The 18,214-nt window shown below is 34.7% G+C and overlaps 2 protein-coding genes across 5 annotated transcripts in view; one reads left to right on the forward strand and one right to left on the reverse strand.

Moving 5' to 3' along the window:
• Positions 1-12,904, reverse strand: part of EFCAB7 (EF-hand calcium binding domain 7) — a 55,728-nt gene extending 42,824 nt beyond the window's left edge. For both annotated transcript variants that reach the window (XM_045835491.1, XM_045835490.1), the window contains exons 1-6: positions 12,687-12,904; positions 10,381-10,568; positions 4,209-4,420; positions 3,508-3,594; positions 2,746-2,941; positions 2,200-2,321 (exon numbers count right to left, since the gene is read on the reverse strand). In XM_045835491.1, the coding sequence (XP_045691447.1) occupies positions 2,200-2,321; positions 2,746-2,941; positions 3,508-3,594; positions 4,209-4,420; positions 10,381-10,567 (804 nt within the window). In that variant the 5' untranslated portion in view covers position 10,568; positions 12,687-12,904. The remainder of the gene's footprint in view (positions 1-2,199; positions 2,322-2,745; positions 2,942-3,507; positions 3,595-4,208; positions 4,421-10,380; positions 10,569-12,686) is intronic.
• Positions 12,905-13,060: 156 nt separating this feature from the next.
• The window catches only part of LOC123816498 (integrin subunit beta 3 binding protein), a 57,725-nt gene continuing 52,571 nt past the window's right edge, over positions 13,061-18,214 (forward strand). Inside the window, exons 1-2 of one of the 3 annotated variants that reach the window (XM_045835495.1) lie at positions 13,061-13,209; positions 17,025-17,139. In XM_045835495.1, coding sequence (XP_045691451.1) covers positions 17,069-17,139 — 71 coding nt within the window. In that variant the 5' untranslated portion in view covers positions 13,061-13,209; positions 17,025-17,068. The remainder of the gene's footprint in view (positions 13,210-17,024; positions 17,140-18,214) is intronic. The other 2 variants (XM_045835494.1, XM_045835496.1) reach the window with 2 other exon arrangements.

Genomic DNA, 18,214 nt, shown 5'->3' on the forward strand with positions numbered 1-18,214 from the left:
TTATTTTAGCTCACCTAAAAAATATCAGATGGTAAACAACAGTGGGCAATAACCAGATCAGAAATAAGATATAAAAAGTCAGGTAAGTAACATGAAGGCTACAAAGTACTTCCTAAAGACATTAAATTTTACATGAAAGCTACTGAATTTGAATGTTGACAGTATGCCATCTTCTCCTAATCATTAAATTCCAGTACCTTTTACCTAATTCCCAGTGATCGGCACTGCTCCTTAAATGCAAAACTTAGGGAGTTTGCTGCTGCACACTTGCCGCGGCTGCACACCACTCGGGCGGTGTCCGTTAGGTCGTCTCCTCACTGCGCTTACGGCTTCCCCAACTATCATGACAGGTCTAACTATCATGACTTTGTTTTATTTTTTCTTTTTTTTAATCTCTATTTTTTGCATTGAATTTACTGGGATGACATTGATTTAAAAAATTATATAGGTTTCAGGTGTACAACTCTATAAAACATCTGTATATTGTGTGTTCACCACCCCAAGTCAAATGTCTTATCATTACTTTATATCTGAATAACTCTATCAGCCTCTCAGATATTCTCCCTAATTTGAGGTCTCTCACAGTATACAATAGAATAACTTTTCTTAAAAAATATACTTTTATCATGTCATTCCTTTATAAAGACCTACAGTCATTTCTCATTTCCATAATAATATGAACAACACTATTTTTTATTAAAGTGAATACTATGTCCCTGGCATTGTGCTAAAGGCTTTATATATGTTAGATGATTTAATCTTTCAAAAACACACTATATATAATTTTATTTATACATGTATATATATATATGGTGAGTCTCAGGAAGCTGAGGCTCAGAAGGACTGCTGACTGACTTGCCAAGGGCCTCCCAGTTACCAATTCACAGAGCTAAGTTCAAGCACAGATCTGTCTCCAAAGCTCTTAGATTAGCATTTAAATAGTGCTTGGCACAGAGCAGTCACTCAATAAATGTTTGGAAGTAAATTAATAAAATAAATACTATGCTGTATTATGTTGGTATATTAATAATCAAAAAACATTTTTTAAAATTCAAGGCCCATATTTTATAACTAAATGAAATGGATAGCATACACTTACCTTATTAGTAAATATCCATTGAGTAGAACTAAATTAAGGGAATTATATTAGTATGGGACCGATTAACATGAGAAGGACACAGGGTAAAAGTCATATCACTGCTCTAATATAAACTATATTAACATTTGTTTATATCTCTATACTAGCTAAACTTATATTTATTGACACTTTGAATAAGGTAAGCAATTTAACCAAGTTAACTAAGTTAATTTTATTAACATTTACTTAGTTACAAAACACAAAAAGCTTCTATTGGTGGAAAATATTGCTGGAACACAAAATACTGTATGTGAACATGTTGGACATACACACCAAATTGCTTAGGGTGTATAGATTCCTGAACAGTCTGACCAAAATTCCTTGGAGATAATGTTTTAAAATTTTAATATAGAACAAATGTCACTGTCTAGCAATTTAAAGATATAAGGGACTTCAGAGTTCAATTACAAATACAGAGTTGTTATTTGAAACAAAAATGTAGCTCTTGAGAACAATCAGTTCAGTTTTTTAACAGCAGTTATAGTATGTGGTCATAACCATTTTTCCCCCTTTTACAGAGGTCTCTAGGTACACATTTTTAATGTATCCGAGCAGTTTCCAGTTAATGTTTTATATTTCTGTAGCTATTATTTTCTGTTGAAAGAAAACTAGTAAAGGTTGAATCTAGAAGGGGAAAACAAAGGAAGAAGATCAATATTAACACTCTACAAATATTGACTTAGCAAAGTGACTTTGTTGTCTTTCTCTCATAGGAATTGATATTGAATGAATGATTTATTTATAAGAAACACCCATGAAAAGTATTTACTAAAACAAAAAATGCTTGGCAAAATACATAATTAGATAACCTGTTAATCAAGTTAAAAAATGAAGAATCAACATTTTCAAACTGAAGACCTTTTAATATTATTCTATCCATCATTTTCACTTTAAAATATTATAACTAGTATATAGGTAGAAATGCTGTAACCCATGGAAAAACCTCAAAGAATTACTTCACAAACTTTACTCATTCTTTGTAGACACCAAATAGCTATTAATAAACTTCATGTCAAATTTTTTTCAGAAAAAGTCTTATGTATTAATTTAAAATACTATACCTTTATTGAGTTTGGCTCAGTTAGCTTCGAGTTTCGGTTACTATTGGCCCCCATGGTAATTGTGAAAGAAACAGAAGTTTTGAACTTTCTGGTGGTTGCAAGTAAAGGACTCCGGGTATCACCTGTAACAAGTAGTAGTTATTTGGTCCTGCATTATGAAAAGCTGTCAATAGAATGTATGTTTCTAAACACAATGTCATATAAAATGCCTGTGTTCTCATTGTTCTTCCTATTGAAATAAAGTCAGAAATTTTATATTTACCAGACTTTAATGGTCTCTAATTTATGGGCTACCAATAAGATTCTTTATTTCAATTGTCATCTTTTAGCCTGAATTTTAGTTTTAATAAAATATAACGAGCATAACTAAGTCAAATTCCATAATTAACATCTTTGTTGAACAGATTTTTATAGCTAAGAAAATCTAGAAACACTAGCTGACAAAATTTGGATTCCCATTTGTTTTATCACTGATAAGTGAAGATGGAAGGAAAAACTAACCCTCCATTCTTAATTAAGAAAATTTTAGTGTCAAAAAGTAAATACCTTTATTTGAGAATGTTTCCTGATCAGTTTTTCTTACGATTCTAGGTGATGGTTTTGGTCGTGGTGATGGGTCCCTTTCAGGGAACCCTTCGATGTAGCTCCCAAACTGTTGACGCCTCAGTTTACTGTCAACCTCCAGTTTTTCTAGAGTGGTTTTGAGACATTGCTCATTGGTTGTCATATATAATTTACAAAACTACAGGAAATAAAAAAGCAGTCCAGTAGGTAAAACATTCAATCATACATTTGGGAAAAGAAAGCAAATGCACATTAGTAGGCAAGGAACAGACTGACAGATGGAGTACATTTCCTATTGAACTAGGGTACTCATTTTATTTCCTTGAATTAGACTGACCACCCCAAGTGACCTCGTGAAACGCAGCCATGATTCACTGAGGAAGTCATACTCTGAGTGAAAATGACTGTTACACAAAGACAAGTGGTTTATTATTAGTTTTATATAAGACATGTAGACTTGCATTTGTTCTAAGTAATTCTATGATTCTTCTGCCCCCAAAAAGACATATTCCTGAGGACAGTCTGCAAGTTTGTGTGTGTATTTATGTGAACATGCACATATTTTAACTTGGTCATGTTATTTTAACATTGTCATCAGATTACAAATGTGGAGCTGGAGAGATTAAATTTCAAGTACAATCAGTACACATACATAAGTATGTTATTGCCAACATTAAAAAGACGTGCTCCTTTAAAAACACTTCTATGTAGTAAGCAAATTTACATCAATATGAGCTTATGTACCTTGATGTAGTCAAATTTGCCATCAGCATTTACATCGGCCAAATTTATTATGGCATTTATTTCTTCTAGAGTCATCTTCTCACCTCTCTGAAAAAATATAAGATTTATTTTAAAGCAACATGATGATCATTTTGCTATGCATAGGGAGAATGGAAATTTATTTTAATCTTTTCTACAATTTTGCATATATGATTTCATTATAAATCTCAGAATGAGTATTATGTCAACTAAGAATGAAACATATAAAATAAAATTTCACAATTTTATTGTTTTGTAGTGTACTGAATTTGTTTACTAAATTTAAACAATGTGTAACATAGATCCAGTAATAACTGCTATTAAAATTAGAGTAATGATACGTTCTCACATTGTACCAAGAAACAGAATGGATTCTGAATCCCATTAATACTTTGTTTCTCTTTTACTTATCACATATGAATCACTGCAGAGTTCTGAGCTCGAAAGAACTGCAAGGAAACACAAGGGAATTGCAACATGGGCTCAATTTTATACTCTATCTTTTATTTACAAAGCACCTTTCATCCAGAAGGATCCTAAAGTACGTTATAAATGACATACATGCGATTCATTTCACCTGCCAATGAAATAGTTATTTTTTAATGTGGACTTTGGTTGCCAAAGGTAGATTCCAAGTTGTTTTGCAAAATACACATATTACAAAAGTGTCTCACAGATCTTACCTTTGTGAGAAGTTTATAAAGGTCAGTGTGTAAAATAAAGCCATCATCATTCACATCTAATTGCTTAAATGATTTTAGCAGTTCTGCTTTTGAAACAGGTTTTTCCTTTCTTAAAATTATACAAAAATCATCAAAATTCAGTTTGGCAGTTTGAGGAGTCCAATACTTATTAATAGTCTTTTGGGATGGATTTCTTCCTGCATGTTGAAGAGCTGCCCAATAAAACAAGTATTATTTTTATAGTTATGTTTGGAATTGGTATTTAAGTATATTTTTCTTTAAATCATTATATATAACAATGTTATACAAAAGTACACAGATGCCAATACAGTACCTTTGGTTTTGATAATCTAGTGATATCAATGTATGCCTAACTGTAAAAAATAAACACACGCACACACACACACACACACACACATGTTGCCAGATAAAGATTCTTGATTTATTAATGCTGGAGTTAAATAAATTGTCCCTATTTTGACAATTAGTTCTCAACCTACACAGTTTAATTACCTGACAATATCTGATTTACTCCATTACAGTCATTAGAGAAAAAGATTAAAGACAACCGCTAATGGTTTTGAGGACATAATAACTGCAAAAATAACAAATTATTACTTTTCCTGGTTCAAGAAATATCTTAATAAAATGAAGAAATAATTAGTTTGAAACTAGTAGTGACACCATGGCATGATACCTAAAATGTTCATCATTGCTAGATACTGAGTTTCAAGACATTAATCATGTCCCAAATGTCAAAATACATGCAAGAAAAGTATCCACTTACATCCATAGCCCTGTTAAAAATCAAGAATGTCAATATACTTTGAGAGACTGTTGTAGAGATGCAATGGTCAAATCACTTTTCATTTTTAACCAGAACATCTAAAAGTAGTCCTATAACCACTTATTCATTGGACATTCCTATTTTAAAAGCCATGAAAGACAAAGAATTATGTAAGAAAAGCTTTGTATGTTTAGTGTGATATGCAAACATATCACACTAAAATATAATGCTTTCAAACAATTGTAGGTATATTGTACAGTTGAATAGGAATAACTGGGTAATATGTAAATAAACCTCTGCATAGTAAGACTCAATACTATCTAAAATGAATCAATGACAGGTATCCTAAGCACTATAAAAGAAATTAACAGAATTTTAAAAGGTATAACTGCCCTGAATTGTGCTATCAAATTATATTACAAAACCTTATATTGAATATTTCAAACTGTCTTTGGTGAGATGTCGTAAGATCATGCATTGTCAATCAACACTACAAATTATAATCTGAATATTATGTAATATAATGTAATAAAGATATATATATCCTCAAGGAAACAGAAATCAGATCAGGGTAATCGATACAGATATCTGTGAGTCCATTATATTGAACATTCAACGTGTACAAACATAACACAAAGTGACTTTGTTTTTTTGCAGAGATACAAGCTTCTTGGCTCCTAACTTTTATAATCTAAATAGAAAGTTCATATCTGAAGTGTAAAATTGCTACCCATATTCATGAAATAGCTAATAACATAGTAGAAGTCCACAGCCCAACAGAAATATTCCCATTCTCCAGATAATGCCAGTGCATCATTCCTAGATAACTTAAAGCTCTGGCACAGAAACAAAATAAAGTCATCACATGGAGGCGACTTTCAGAGCTACACCCTTTCAAAAGGTGTAGCTGTAGTATTTGACATCTTCCATTCACCTAGAAAGTCTCTGTGGAAATTTGTAACACTGGAGGTAACAGAAAATTTTTTTTTATTTCTACAGATTTATTCTGGATGTAGACAAAAACTCTGATTACCACTCTGACCTAAGAATAAAAGATAAGTATTTTGCCTAGTTCATAATTGGATAATTCCTTAATTCATCTCTCAAGAGAATCAAAATAAATGTTTTAGCATTCCACCCCCAGTCAACCTTTACCCTTAAAAGCTGGAAATACAAGTAGGACCTAAATGAAGTTGTGATTTGAAATTGAAAACCCATAGAAAACAAGATGGTGTTTCATCCAGTTTTAAGAACTGTACCCCAAGTAATAACTCAGCATATCTATGTTGCAATTTTCAATAACAAAATGTTTTTTAAAGAAACTATTAATTACAGAACAATTTTCTCAGAGTAAAATTCATTATGCCCAAAACATGTACTAAGTAGATATTCCCATATTTAAGACATAGGTATAATTTAGTAACTTTATTATGCTTATTGGATTGATTTTATTGATTATGTTACAGTTGCCCTGATTTCTTCCCCTTTGTCTCCCTTCACCCAGCACCCCCTACTCCCTCAGGCAATCCCCGCACCATTGTTCATGTCCATGGGTCATACATGTAAGTTCTTTGTCTACTCCATTTCCTATGCTGGACTTTACATCCCCATGGCTATTCTGTAACTACCGATTTGTACTTCTTAATCCCCTTACCTCTTCACCCATTCCTCCACATGCCCTTCCCATCTGGCAACCATCAGACCCTCTCTGTATCCATGATTCTGTCTCTGTTCATCTGGTTTGCTTAGTTTTTTAGATTCAGTTGTTGATAGATTTGTATTTTTTGCATTTTATTGTTCATAGCTTTGATTTTCTTCTTTTTATTAAACAAGCCCCTTTAACATTTCATATAGTAATGGTTTGGTGATGATGAACTCCTTTAGTCTTTTTCTTGTTTGGGAAGCTCTTTGTCTGTCCTTCAGTTCTAAATGATAGCTTTGCTGGGTCAAGCAATCTTGGCTATAGGTCCTTGCCTTTCATGACTTGGAATATTTGTTGCCAATCCCTTCTAGTCTGCTAAATTTCCTTTGAGAAATCAGCTGACAGTCCATGGTAATTCCTCTGTAGTCAAATTCTTTTCTCTTGCTGTTTTCAATATTCTCTTTTTACCTTTAACCTTTGGCATTTTAATTGTAATGTCCCTTTGCATCCATCTTGTTTGGGACTCTCTGTGCTTCCTGGACTTGCAGTCTACTTCTTTCACCAAATTAGGGAAGTTTCTTTCATTATTTTTTCAAATAGATTTCCAGTTTCTTACTCTTTATCTTCATCTTCTGATACTATAGTGATGCAAATGTTATACCTCTTGAAGCTATCCCACAGGCTGCTTACACTATCCTTATTTTTTTGGATTCTTTTTTCTTCTTGTCTCATTTGTTGTTTTTCACTTCTTTTTGTTCCAAATCATTGATTCGATTCTGGGCTTCATCCATTCTACTGTTGTTTCCCTGTAAGTGGTTCTTTATTTCAATTAGTGTATTCTTCACTTCTAATTGGATCTTTTTTATGGTGTTGAGATCCTCATTAAGCTCCTTGAGAATCCTTATAACCAGTGTTTTGAACTCTGCCTCTGATAGGTTGCTTATCTCCATTTTATTTAGCTCTTTTTCTGGAGTTTTGATCTGTTCTTTCATTTGGGCTATGTTTGTCTCCTCATTTTGGTAGCCTCCCTGTGTTTGTTTCTATGTATTAGGTAGAACTGTTGTGACTCAGTGTCTTGGTAGTGTGGCCAAATATAGTAGGTGTCCTATAGGATCCAGTGGCACAATCTTCCCTTATCACCCAAGCTGTGTGCTTGAGTTGCACCCTTCATGTGGGCTGAGTACACTCTCATCTTGTAGTTGAGCCTTGGTTGTTGTTGGCAGGTCAACAGGAGGGATTTACCCAAGCCAGTCAGCTGCAAGGACTGGCTGTGACCACTGACCACCAACCTCCGCCCTTCATGGAGCGTCAGCTGTGCAGAGGACTGGGTGGTGATGCTCCAACATGGTCTATAGCCTCTCCACTGGGTGCACTGGCTCTGGAGTTCCCTGGGTGGTGCAGGCCAAGGTCAGCCCCCACCTTTGTTTTACCTGGGGCCACCTTGCCTGAGCTGTAAAGCAATCTGAGATGGCTGTTATCTGTGATGGGCTTGGAGATTCCCAGGTGAATCCCAAGCAAGGTGGTTGCAAAAAGGCCCACTCTAAGACACATTACAATTAAAATGCCAAAGGTTAAAGGTAAAAAGAGAATATTGAAAACAGCAAGAGAAAAGAATTTGACTACAGAGGAATTACCATGGACTGTCAGCTGATTTCTCAAAGGAAATTTAGCAGACTAGAAGGGATTGGCAACAAATATTCCAAGTCATGAAAGGCAAGGACCTATAGCCAAGATTGCTTGACCCAGCAAAGCTATCATTTAGAACTGAAGGACAGACAAAGAGCTTCCCAAACAAGAAAAAGACTAAAGGAGTTCATCATCACCAAACCATTACTATATGAAATGTTAAAGGGGCTTGTTTAATAAAAAGAAGAAAATCAAAGCTATGAACAATAAAATGCAAAAAATACAAATCTATCAACAACTGAATCTAAAAAACTAAGCAAACCAGATGAACAGAGACAGAATCATGGATACAGAGAGGGTCTGATGGTTGCCAGATGGGAAGGGCATGTGGAGGAATGGGTGAAGAGGTAAGGGGATTAAGAAGTACAAATCGGTAGTTACAGAATAGCCATGGGGATGTAAAGTCCAGCATAGGAAATGGAGTAGACAAAGAACTTACATGTATGACCCATGGACATGAACAATGGTGCGGGGATTGCCTGAGGGAGTAGGGGGTGCTGGGTGAAGAGAGACAAAGGGGAAGAAATCAGGGCAACTGTAACATAATCAATAAAATATAATTTTTAACAAGAGAGTTGGAACCCATTATTAAGTCTGATAACAGTAAAAACATTATGTAACTGCAGCTGTTTAAAGGTTTACAACAAGATACTCATCTTTTGCAAGAGTTTACTTTAATCTTTGACATAAGTCTATAATACCTATATTATTTATAAGATGGGGAATAAAGGAATTGTCAAGTTCCGGTACTGGTACTACTCTATCTAACCTTGAAATGGAGTGCCAAAACACGTGTTACATGCAGCATGGCAGAAGAATATAGACATAGTAGTAAGAAAAAGACATCACTGATTTATACTACTACTATTTTTTAAAAATCTAGATATTGTGAAATCAGTCACTACCATGTTACAAAGAGTACCCCACCATAAAACCAAAAGTGTACATAGCACTGAAGAGACAAACAATGCATTATTATTCCCCCAGACAATACATCGATGTGGGAGGGAAACATCGATTGTCTGCCTCTTGTACATGCCCCAACCAGGGACCAAATTGGCAACGCAGGCATGTGCCTTGACTAAGAATGGACCCGGCAACCCTTCACTTTGTAGGATGATGCCCAACCAACTGAGCCACATTAATCAGGGCCCATGTTAAACTTTTAAACTTGTGTGATCTTGGCCTAGTGTCAAAAGAGTAAAGAGAAAAACTGAAAGTATAATTTATAGTAAAATATAAACTATTTTATATTCCCCAAATGGATTTTCTCAAAGACAGATTTTACTGAATATAAACCCAAAATGTTGCAAAAATATGTCAGCTTTTTTACTTAAGGAAACTGCTTCTAAAGTTGGCAAAATATCTCATTTTCTCTACTCATAAAGTTATTAGCCTTGATGAAAATAACATGAGTATTCAGTGTTATTGTTTAACACTCTTAATATTGAAGACCTCCAAGTCATTTGATATGCCTGGCAAGGACCAAATTCATTGTTTTGGGGGATATTTGCAACCAGAGGAATTTAAAATATAATCATGGAGAGAAGCAAAAAAAGACCAGCCTCCTCCTACCCTACCCCGACCACACACAAACACACATCCAAACTCAGAACTCTTAATTCTCCTTTAAAATTTCACTTATTTATCTTCTACAACCATTCACCCCATTTTATATACCCTTTGCATTTTCCTAAATATAGGTAAAACTCAAAGTAGTGATTCTGATGCCAAAAGTGTTTTAATTCTATTGTAAATCTTAAAGTACCAAAATGAGAATTTAAAAAAAATTTTTAAGCAAGTAACTGATAGAAGGTTTAAAAATACTATTCTATCCTTTATAAACATGAAAGTTTTATTTTGAAAATTCTACAATATATAACTATAGAAAATGGCACAATAGTATAATGTAGTATTCCATTGTTCAAACCACTATTGTATTCCATTGCTCAAACCACTAAAACTGGGGTGATCCAAAAATGTAATTCCAATTCTAGTCTTTCTGATCTATTAACTTTCAACAAATAAAGCAAAATACTTCAATTAAAAATTTTTACCTAAGTAAAGTTGATCTTTAGAAATAATGTTTTCTAAGCTGCTTTTGAAAACAGATAAGTAGGCAGCTCTACAATTCATATAAAATATCTCCTCTTCAGTTAGTGGAAATTTCTTTGTTCGAGGACTCTCTGAAAGCGTTGAGTTCTGACTGGAGAAAGCAGCATCACTTCCTGGACTGATGGCCATTCTATTAGAAAATAATTTTAAAAATTGCTTTAGTCAATGTTAATCCCCTAAAATGCAAATGTTACCTTGCCTTTCAAATGGGAGGGGGGAGAAATCAAGACATTAACATTTTTATTTGTGGGGGAAAAAGATGAACATTATAATATGCATAAGGTTGTAATATATGTTAAACTAGAAGCCTTTTGGCCATTGCTATATATATGTATATGTACATATATATACACATACACAACTTTTTAAAGTTTTTTCTTTATTAATATACAGGGTCAGGCAGAAGTAAGGCCTGCTTGAGTGTGGTTAGTAGAGTAATAATATGAGTATAATAATTCTAATTTTAATTTGAACATTTCACCTAAAATGTCATATGGTGTGCTTGAGTGTGATATTATGTTACAGAATTACATGCTCATGATTTTGTAATTAAAAAGGGGCATTATTTGTGTTGGATCCTGTATATGTATATACCAAAAGAACAAAGCCAAAACAAAGCGGTAACATAAATATAAAAGAAGAATCACAGGGCAAAACAAAACAAAACAAAACACTCATACACATCTATTCTCTCAAAATAAGATGACAGTTGAGACTCTTCATAGGGCTGTCATGAGGATTAAATAATATGTGTAAAGCATACAGAACAGTGCTTGGCACAGATTAAATGCTAAATAAACTGTAGATAGAGTGAAACTTCCCCAGTAATAAGAATGTGGATGTAATGTGACTGACAGTTGGCATCTATCTCCACAGCAGGACCAAGCAGGTCATTTCACTAACATCTCGATAATACAGCCCACATTTTAAATGACTGAATTTTAAAAATCCCATTTATAGCGTGATAGGTTTTACTGTATTCCACTACTAATAATAATGTTTTGGGTTTATATAGCACCTCTGCTCATAAGAGCTTAAAGAACTGTCATACATCATGATTTATCCCTACTACAATGGTCAGGTATTTTTGGTCCATTTTACAGATAAGGAAATTGAGGGACACAATGTCGTTAATTTAATTGTAAGTAGAAAAGGCAGTAAAATTCAGTAAGTTTCTTCTTTATTAATGTGAATGGAGGCTTCTCATACAATACTTACTATGAGACACTAAATTGTGCCAGTGGTCTAACAGCTTCCAAGATTATTTTACCCAGCTTTGACTTTTAAAAATACATTCCAGCCTAATAAATTGAATATTTCAAGTTCAACAATAAGACGACACAGATAGGGTCCCCTTCAGGACTCATTGGATTCTTACTCAAGAGACCTAAATCACTTGCACCTTCTTGAATTATATAGGTCTTTTACACTTGGGAAAGAAAGATAATAATCGCTTATCATGGATGAAGTACCCTATTTATAATACACAGCCCGCCTGCCTGACACTTTCATATTACAGCAGATTTAGAAGGACCCCATAGGGATGTGTGGTGTCACAGTCTGGTTACTGCAAATTGGTATCACTATAATTAAGCATCACTGTTTTAAACACATATGCGTGCACACATCTACTCAAAAATGTGAAAGAAAACCGTTACAATAAAGAATAGAGAATGTTCATTTTGCAGCAAGCAATTTTAACATGTAAGTTTTTTTTAAGAATGGTCCTCAAATACTCTTTCCAAATAAGGTGACTCCCTCACGTGGAAATCCCACGGCAGAAATGTTCCAGAATTCTATTCTTTTCCTTTCTGTGAGGAAAGACTAAACTAGGCTTAAATAAATATATAATTGTACCCCCTCAGGCTTGGAAACCTCCTTCATTTAAAACTCCAGCCCGAGACTCAGGCAGGGGCCTAGAGAGTACACTGCAGCAAACGGCTCCATAAATAACCAGCCACACAATAGCAAGAAAAATAAACTAACAAGCGCCTAGGGCTTTTTAAAGGGCCAAGTGAAACAGAGAGCCAGCCACACCGCCCTACACAGTGAAATATGTTCACAGCTGATCTCAGGCAACATCTCTCTCTCTCCTTCTGTATGCCTCTGGGCATAAAACTGCATTTGTAAGTACATTTCAGGTACCTACATGGACCGAGTGTTAGTATGATAGAGAAGTAGCAGGTGGAAGAAAAACCCAACAGTAAGGGACGGAAAGCGCAAAGACAGACAGTGAATTGATTGCTACCTAATTTACAGACGAGGAAGCTCAGCCAATTCTCTGCGAGGATTCCACAATCCGCTCATCGAAACCGGACGGACCTCTGCCTTTAATCACCATAGCAACTGCACATCTCCGCCACCGGAAATAAGATACAGAGCACCTCCCCAAACAGTCCGGCTAGAAATCTAGGAATCGTTAACCCACAGTGATCAGAGACGGTTCTGTTGCTCCTCCATCCGGAGCTGTTTTGGCCAGAAGCATGAGAAAGGGTCCTGTGCCGCACTTCCAGGGACTGTGTGAGGTCTTAGATGGACACTCCCTTCCTCCTTTCCCCGCTTGCATTGGGATCCGTTGTCGCGAAGGTGGTGTTTCCGGCGGGCTACGTTGAGTGTGACACAACGGCGGGCGACCGCTCGCCCGCGCTTTTCAGGCTTCTGCGTTTTCTTCTGGAGGTTCTGTGTTTTCGAAAGAGGTTGCTTGGTTAGTTCTATCCAGCGGCGGCGATCCTTCTCTGAATGTGAAAATGCCGTAGGTATCTCCTCCCCAGGTATTGCTGTTTGTCGGGCGCCTCTGTGGGCCAGAAAAGTAAATATTATGTGGCCCAATAATCTTTTTTGTTCTAATTTTTATAGTATAAACTTGACTCCTGCGTCGACATTTCATAGTGCTTGGTGCCTTCAGCCCACCTGTGCTCATATTCCAGCCGTAGTTTTCCGGGAGACTCGATCCACTTTAATTCCGATTCTCCAAGGCTTTTGACTGATGTATAGGCTATGGCTGTATTTAGTGATGTATTTAGTGCTTGAAATAATTTTAAGTATGGTGAACATACCAAGAATGGGATACAATAGATTGAAAGGCGCCATATAATTTGATAACGCCCAATAGTGTGGTGAGTTCGTATAAATTTGTGGGACAACTCAAGAACTAGGTCTCAAAAGACCTGGATTACAGCTCAAAAACGAGAAAGCGTAGCCAGTTTGTGGCGTGCTTCCTTATTGCTGCTCTGTAGTAACTTTTTAAAGTTCACTAAAGAAGTTTTTCTTTGGGGTGGAGGGACTAATATCTAACATGTGAAATTCTCCGGCTGCCCCTTGCCCCCAGGTTGACTCAGGTGTCCCTTGTGCATTTCTCGAGTAATTTATTCCTCCGTTATTTTTCGGTTTGAGTCAAATGGGAACTAACACAGCGGGGATGAATTTGTATCACATAAAAATTGACATGAAAATGGAAAAATGTAAAGAAATAACCGGCATTTATTGAATCTTTATGATTTGGTACAGGGTTTAGTTTACTTATATTTTCTCATTGAGTCCCAACAGAGGACTTGAGGAGGTAGGAGCTGCTGTTATCTCTAATTTCTGGGTAAGGAAACTTAGCACTTAATATGGTGTCTGATACATAAGCATCAATAAATGTGTCTCACTTAGATCCTTGAAAGTTATGGAGTTTTGAAGAGGTTTTCCTTTCCCCAGAATTAAGACTTGTCTCACTAATGCTGCATTATTTTTTTAAAAATCCCGTTAGCACTTTTGTGAAACTGCAAAGATAATGTAGCAAAATCCCTGCTAAGTAGGAATACAACGGAAACTGGTGTGTATTTGTTTAATATATAAGTGATGATACTTCCCGAACTATGATTCTTTCCTGTTATAGCTAATGGGAAACCAGAAAACTATTAAAAATGGAACTTTTGGACAACTTTTCCTAGTATATTAACACGTACATGTTATATTAGAAGAATCTGTGATAAATGTATCCTGACAGTAAATATATGATCTTAAAGTTGAGGTTGACATTACAGCACATATATCTGATGTAGAATTTATATTTAAAATATATATATATATAAAAACTCTTACAACTCAACAGTAAAAAAACAAAAACCTTACTAAAATAATGGCTAAAGACTTAAACCAATGCCTAATAAAAAGTTATATGAATGGCAAATAAATACCTTAGACATCAGGGATATTAAAATTAAAACTATGTTGAAATACTGTTTAACACCCAATAAAGGACTGCATATATCTTTTACATTTTAAGAATACTAGGAAAATATTAATTTTATTGAATAGATTTGTTTTGCACAGAGGTGTAGGTTAGTGCTTATAAAACTAGTTTATGTATGATAGGCTTGGGCAAATAATAAGTGTATTGAAGATCATGGGAGCTAGGTTTTCAGTGTGAGAGAAATTTAAAATATTTTGGCTTGGTATTGGAAAAATCAATATGAAATCATGGATTTTTAAAATGTACATGTGAAGATACAAGTAAATACAATGTGTATGTGTTCTGTTTTAGCTCTGTCCATTAGCTGTAAGCAATGACGTAAGTAGTTATGACTACATCTAGAGCTCAGATCTTGATTTCTAAATGTCATTGTCCACAAAAAAAAAAAAAAAAGACAAAACAAACAAAAAAAAAGCCAGGTCTTACTGAAGCAAAAGCTAATTCTAGGACTGGAACAGAGAACATTTTTTTATGCTGGTAAGTAAGGAAGTGGTTATACAATTACAGTTCCATTAGGGGCAGTGTGAAAGGGGAAAGATCCCATTGCCAAATCTGGGACAATGAAATATCAAGATAAGTGATTGAAATTGATTGTAATCCATTGGATAAAATAAAATTCCATCATTTCCTAGTGATACATAAAGAGAAAGAAAAGCTTTTGGAATACAATGCTAATAAATATTTAAAAAATGATGGAAAATCATCAGTGGCTCTTTAAAAGTATTGGAAGAGCCCTGACCGGGTAGCATAGTTGTTTAGAGTGTCGTCTTGATATGCCAGGGTTGCAGGTTTGATCCCCAGCCAGGACACATACAAGAAGCAACCAATGACTGTACAGATAAGTGGCGTAGCAGATTGATGTTTCTCACTCTCTCCCTTCTTCTTCCCCTCCCTCCTTCTCTCTCCCTCTTTCTTTCTATCTCAATTCAATAATAAAAACTTTAAAAAAATATTTAAAAGTATTAGGAGAAAGCTTGATATGAAACAAGATATTTATATATAAGGTTTCTTATTTATTGCATTGGAGAAAACTGGCAGATAACTTGTTAATCAATGACCAAAACATGCCACGGTGACAAACCAGTATCATGTGCCTCAAGTTAACATGTTCTCAAAAGAATGCATTGACATTTTTGTGACATTTATGCCCCAAAATACTTAACTTCATGGGAAAATATCCAATATACCAAAATTGACAGATATTCTATAAAAATCGTTGGCCTAAACTCTTGAAAAGATGTTATAGTCAAGAAAAAGAAAGTTGATGAATTGTTCTAGACTAAGGGGGACGGAAGATACGGGACAATGAAATGCAGTGAGTGATCCAGGATTGGATCTTAGACTGGGTAGAAAATTGGCTACCAAAGAAATTATTAGAATGAGTGATAAAATTTAAATGTGAACTGTTAGTAATAATATGTATCAATGATTAATTTCCTGAACTTGATTAATATACAAAAAATCAGTTGCATTTCTATACATTGATAATAAACTACCAGAAAGAGGAGTTAAGAGAACAGTCCCATTTACAATTGCATCAAAATGAATGAAATACCTAGGAATTAATGTAACCAAGGAGGTGAAAAGACCAGAAAACTATAAGACATTGATGAAAGACATTGAAGAACACTCAAATAAATAGGAAGATAGTCCATGCTCATGGATTGGAAAAATTAATATTGTTTAAATACACTACTCAAAGCAATCTATATATTTGATGCAAACATTATCAAAATTCCCATGGCATTTTTCAAAAAATAGAACAAATCTTAAAATTTTTATGGAACCACAAAAGACCCCAAATAGCCAAATCAGCCTTGAGAAAAAGAACAAAGCTGGAGTCACCATGCAGATTTCAAACTGCATCACAAAGCTATAGTAATCAAAATAGAATAGAGTCCAAAAACAAAACCACACATGTGTGGTCAATTAATTTACAACAAAGAAGCCAAGAATATACGGGGGGGAAAGGACAGTCACTTCAATAAATGGTGCTGAAATAACTGGACCCCTATATTACACCATAAACAAAAATTATCTGAAAATGTATTAAGAACCTAAATGTAAGACCTGAAGCCATAAAACCCTAGAAGTAAGCTCCTTGACATCAGTCTCAGTGGTGATATTTTGGATTTGACACCAAAAGCAAAGGTAAGGAAGTGGGACAACATCAAATTAAACAGCTTATGCACAGCAAAGGAAATCAACAAAATAAGGTAACCTATGAAATGGGAGAAAATACTTGCAAATCATGTATCTTATAAAGGGTTAGTAACCAAAATATATAAAGAACTCATATAGCTCAACAGCAAAAAAAAATTTTTTTAACTTAAAATTTTTAAATTTTAGGGGCAGAGGATCTAAATAGACATTTTTCCAAAGAGCACGTACAGATGGCCAGCAAGTACATGGAAACACGCTCAACATCACTAATCATCAGGGAAATGCAAATTGAAACTACAAGGTATCACCTCACATTTGTTAGAATGACCCTCATCAAAAAGACTAGAGATAACAAGTGCTGGTTAGGACCTGGTGAAGAGGGAACCATTGTGCATTGTTGGTAGGGAGATAAATTGGTACAGCCACTATGAAGAACAGTATGGGCTTTCCTCTAAAAATTATAAATAGAACTACCATATGATTTAGCAATTTCACTTCTCTGTATCCAAAGGAAACAAAAATACTAACGTGAAGATATCTTCACTGCCCCCCTGACCACATACATTGCAGCATTATATATGATAGCCAAGACATAGAAACAACCTAAGTATTCACCAACAGATGATTGGATAAAGAAGTGTGGTGTACATATACAATGGAAGACTATTCAGCCATTAAAAAGAAGGAAATTCTGCCATTTGCTACAATATTGATGGACCTTGAGGGCATTATGCTAAGTGAAATCAATCAGACAGAAGAAGACAAATACTATATGATCTCACTTATATGTGGAATCTTTAAAAAAAACAACACAAACTTACAGAAACAGTACAGATTGGTAGCTGCCAGAGGTGGTGGTCAAGGGTGAAGGGTTAGGGTGGATGAAGTCAGTGAAGGTGGTCAAAAGGTGCACCACCTTTAAAAGGTGTGCCAGTTATAAAATAAGTAAGTCCTGGGGATGTAATGTACAGCCTATAATAAATATTACTGTTTTGTATATTTAAAAGATGCTGAGTGTGTATATCTTAAAAGCTTCGTAGCTGTATGGTGATGTATCTTAAGTAGACTTACGATGATTAATGCACAATATATACATACATCAAATTATTATGTTATATACCTGAAATGAATGTCCTATGTCAATTATATCTAAAAAATCTTGATTTTGATCATTATGATTATATGAGAGAGTGTCATTCTTAGAAATATTTATGGGTAAAGGTATGTGATGTCTCTATCTTATTCTCAGAAAAAGATTGTTCATTATACATACATATATTTGTATATAGAAAGAATGATAAAACGGGTCAAAATGTAAACAAGTGGCAGGTCTGAGTAAAAGATAACAAGTCTTTTTCCTAGAACTTTTTTTAGTT

The sequence above is a fragment of the Phyllostomus hastatus genome, unplaced genomic scaffold (assembly GCF_019186645.2).
Source record: "Phyllostomus hastatus isolate PE091 unplaced genomic scaffold, TTU_PhHast_1.1 phas_contig_209, whole genome shotgun sequence".
NCBI lineage: Eukaryota > Metazoa > Chordata > Mammalia > Chiroptera > Phyllostomidae > Phyllostomus > Phyllostomus hastatus.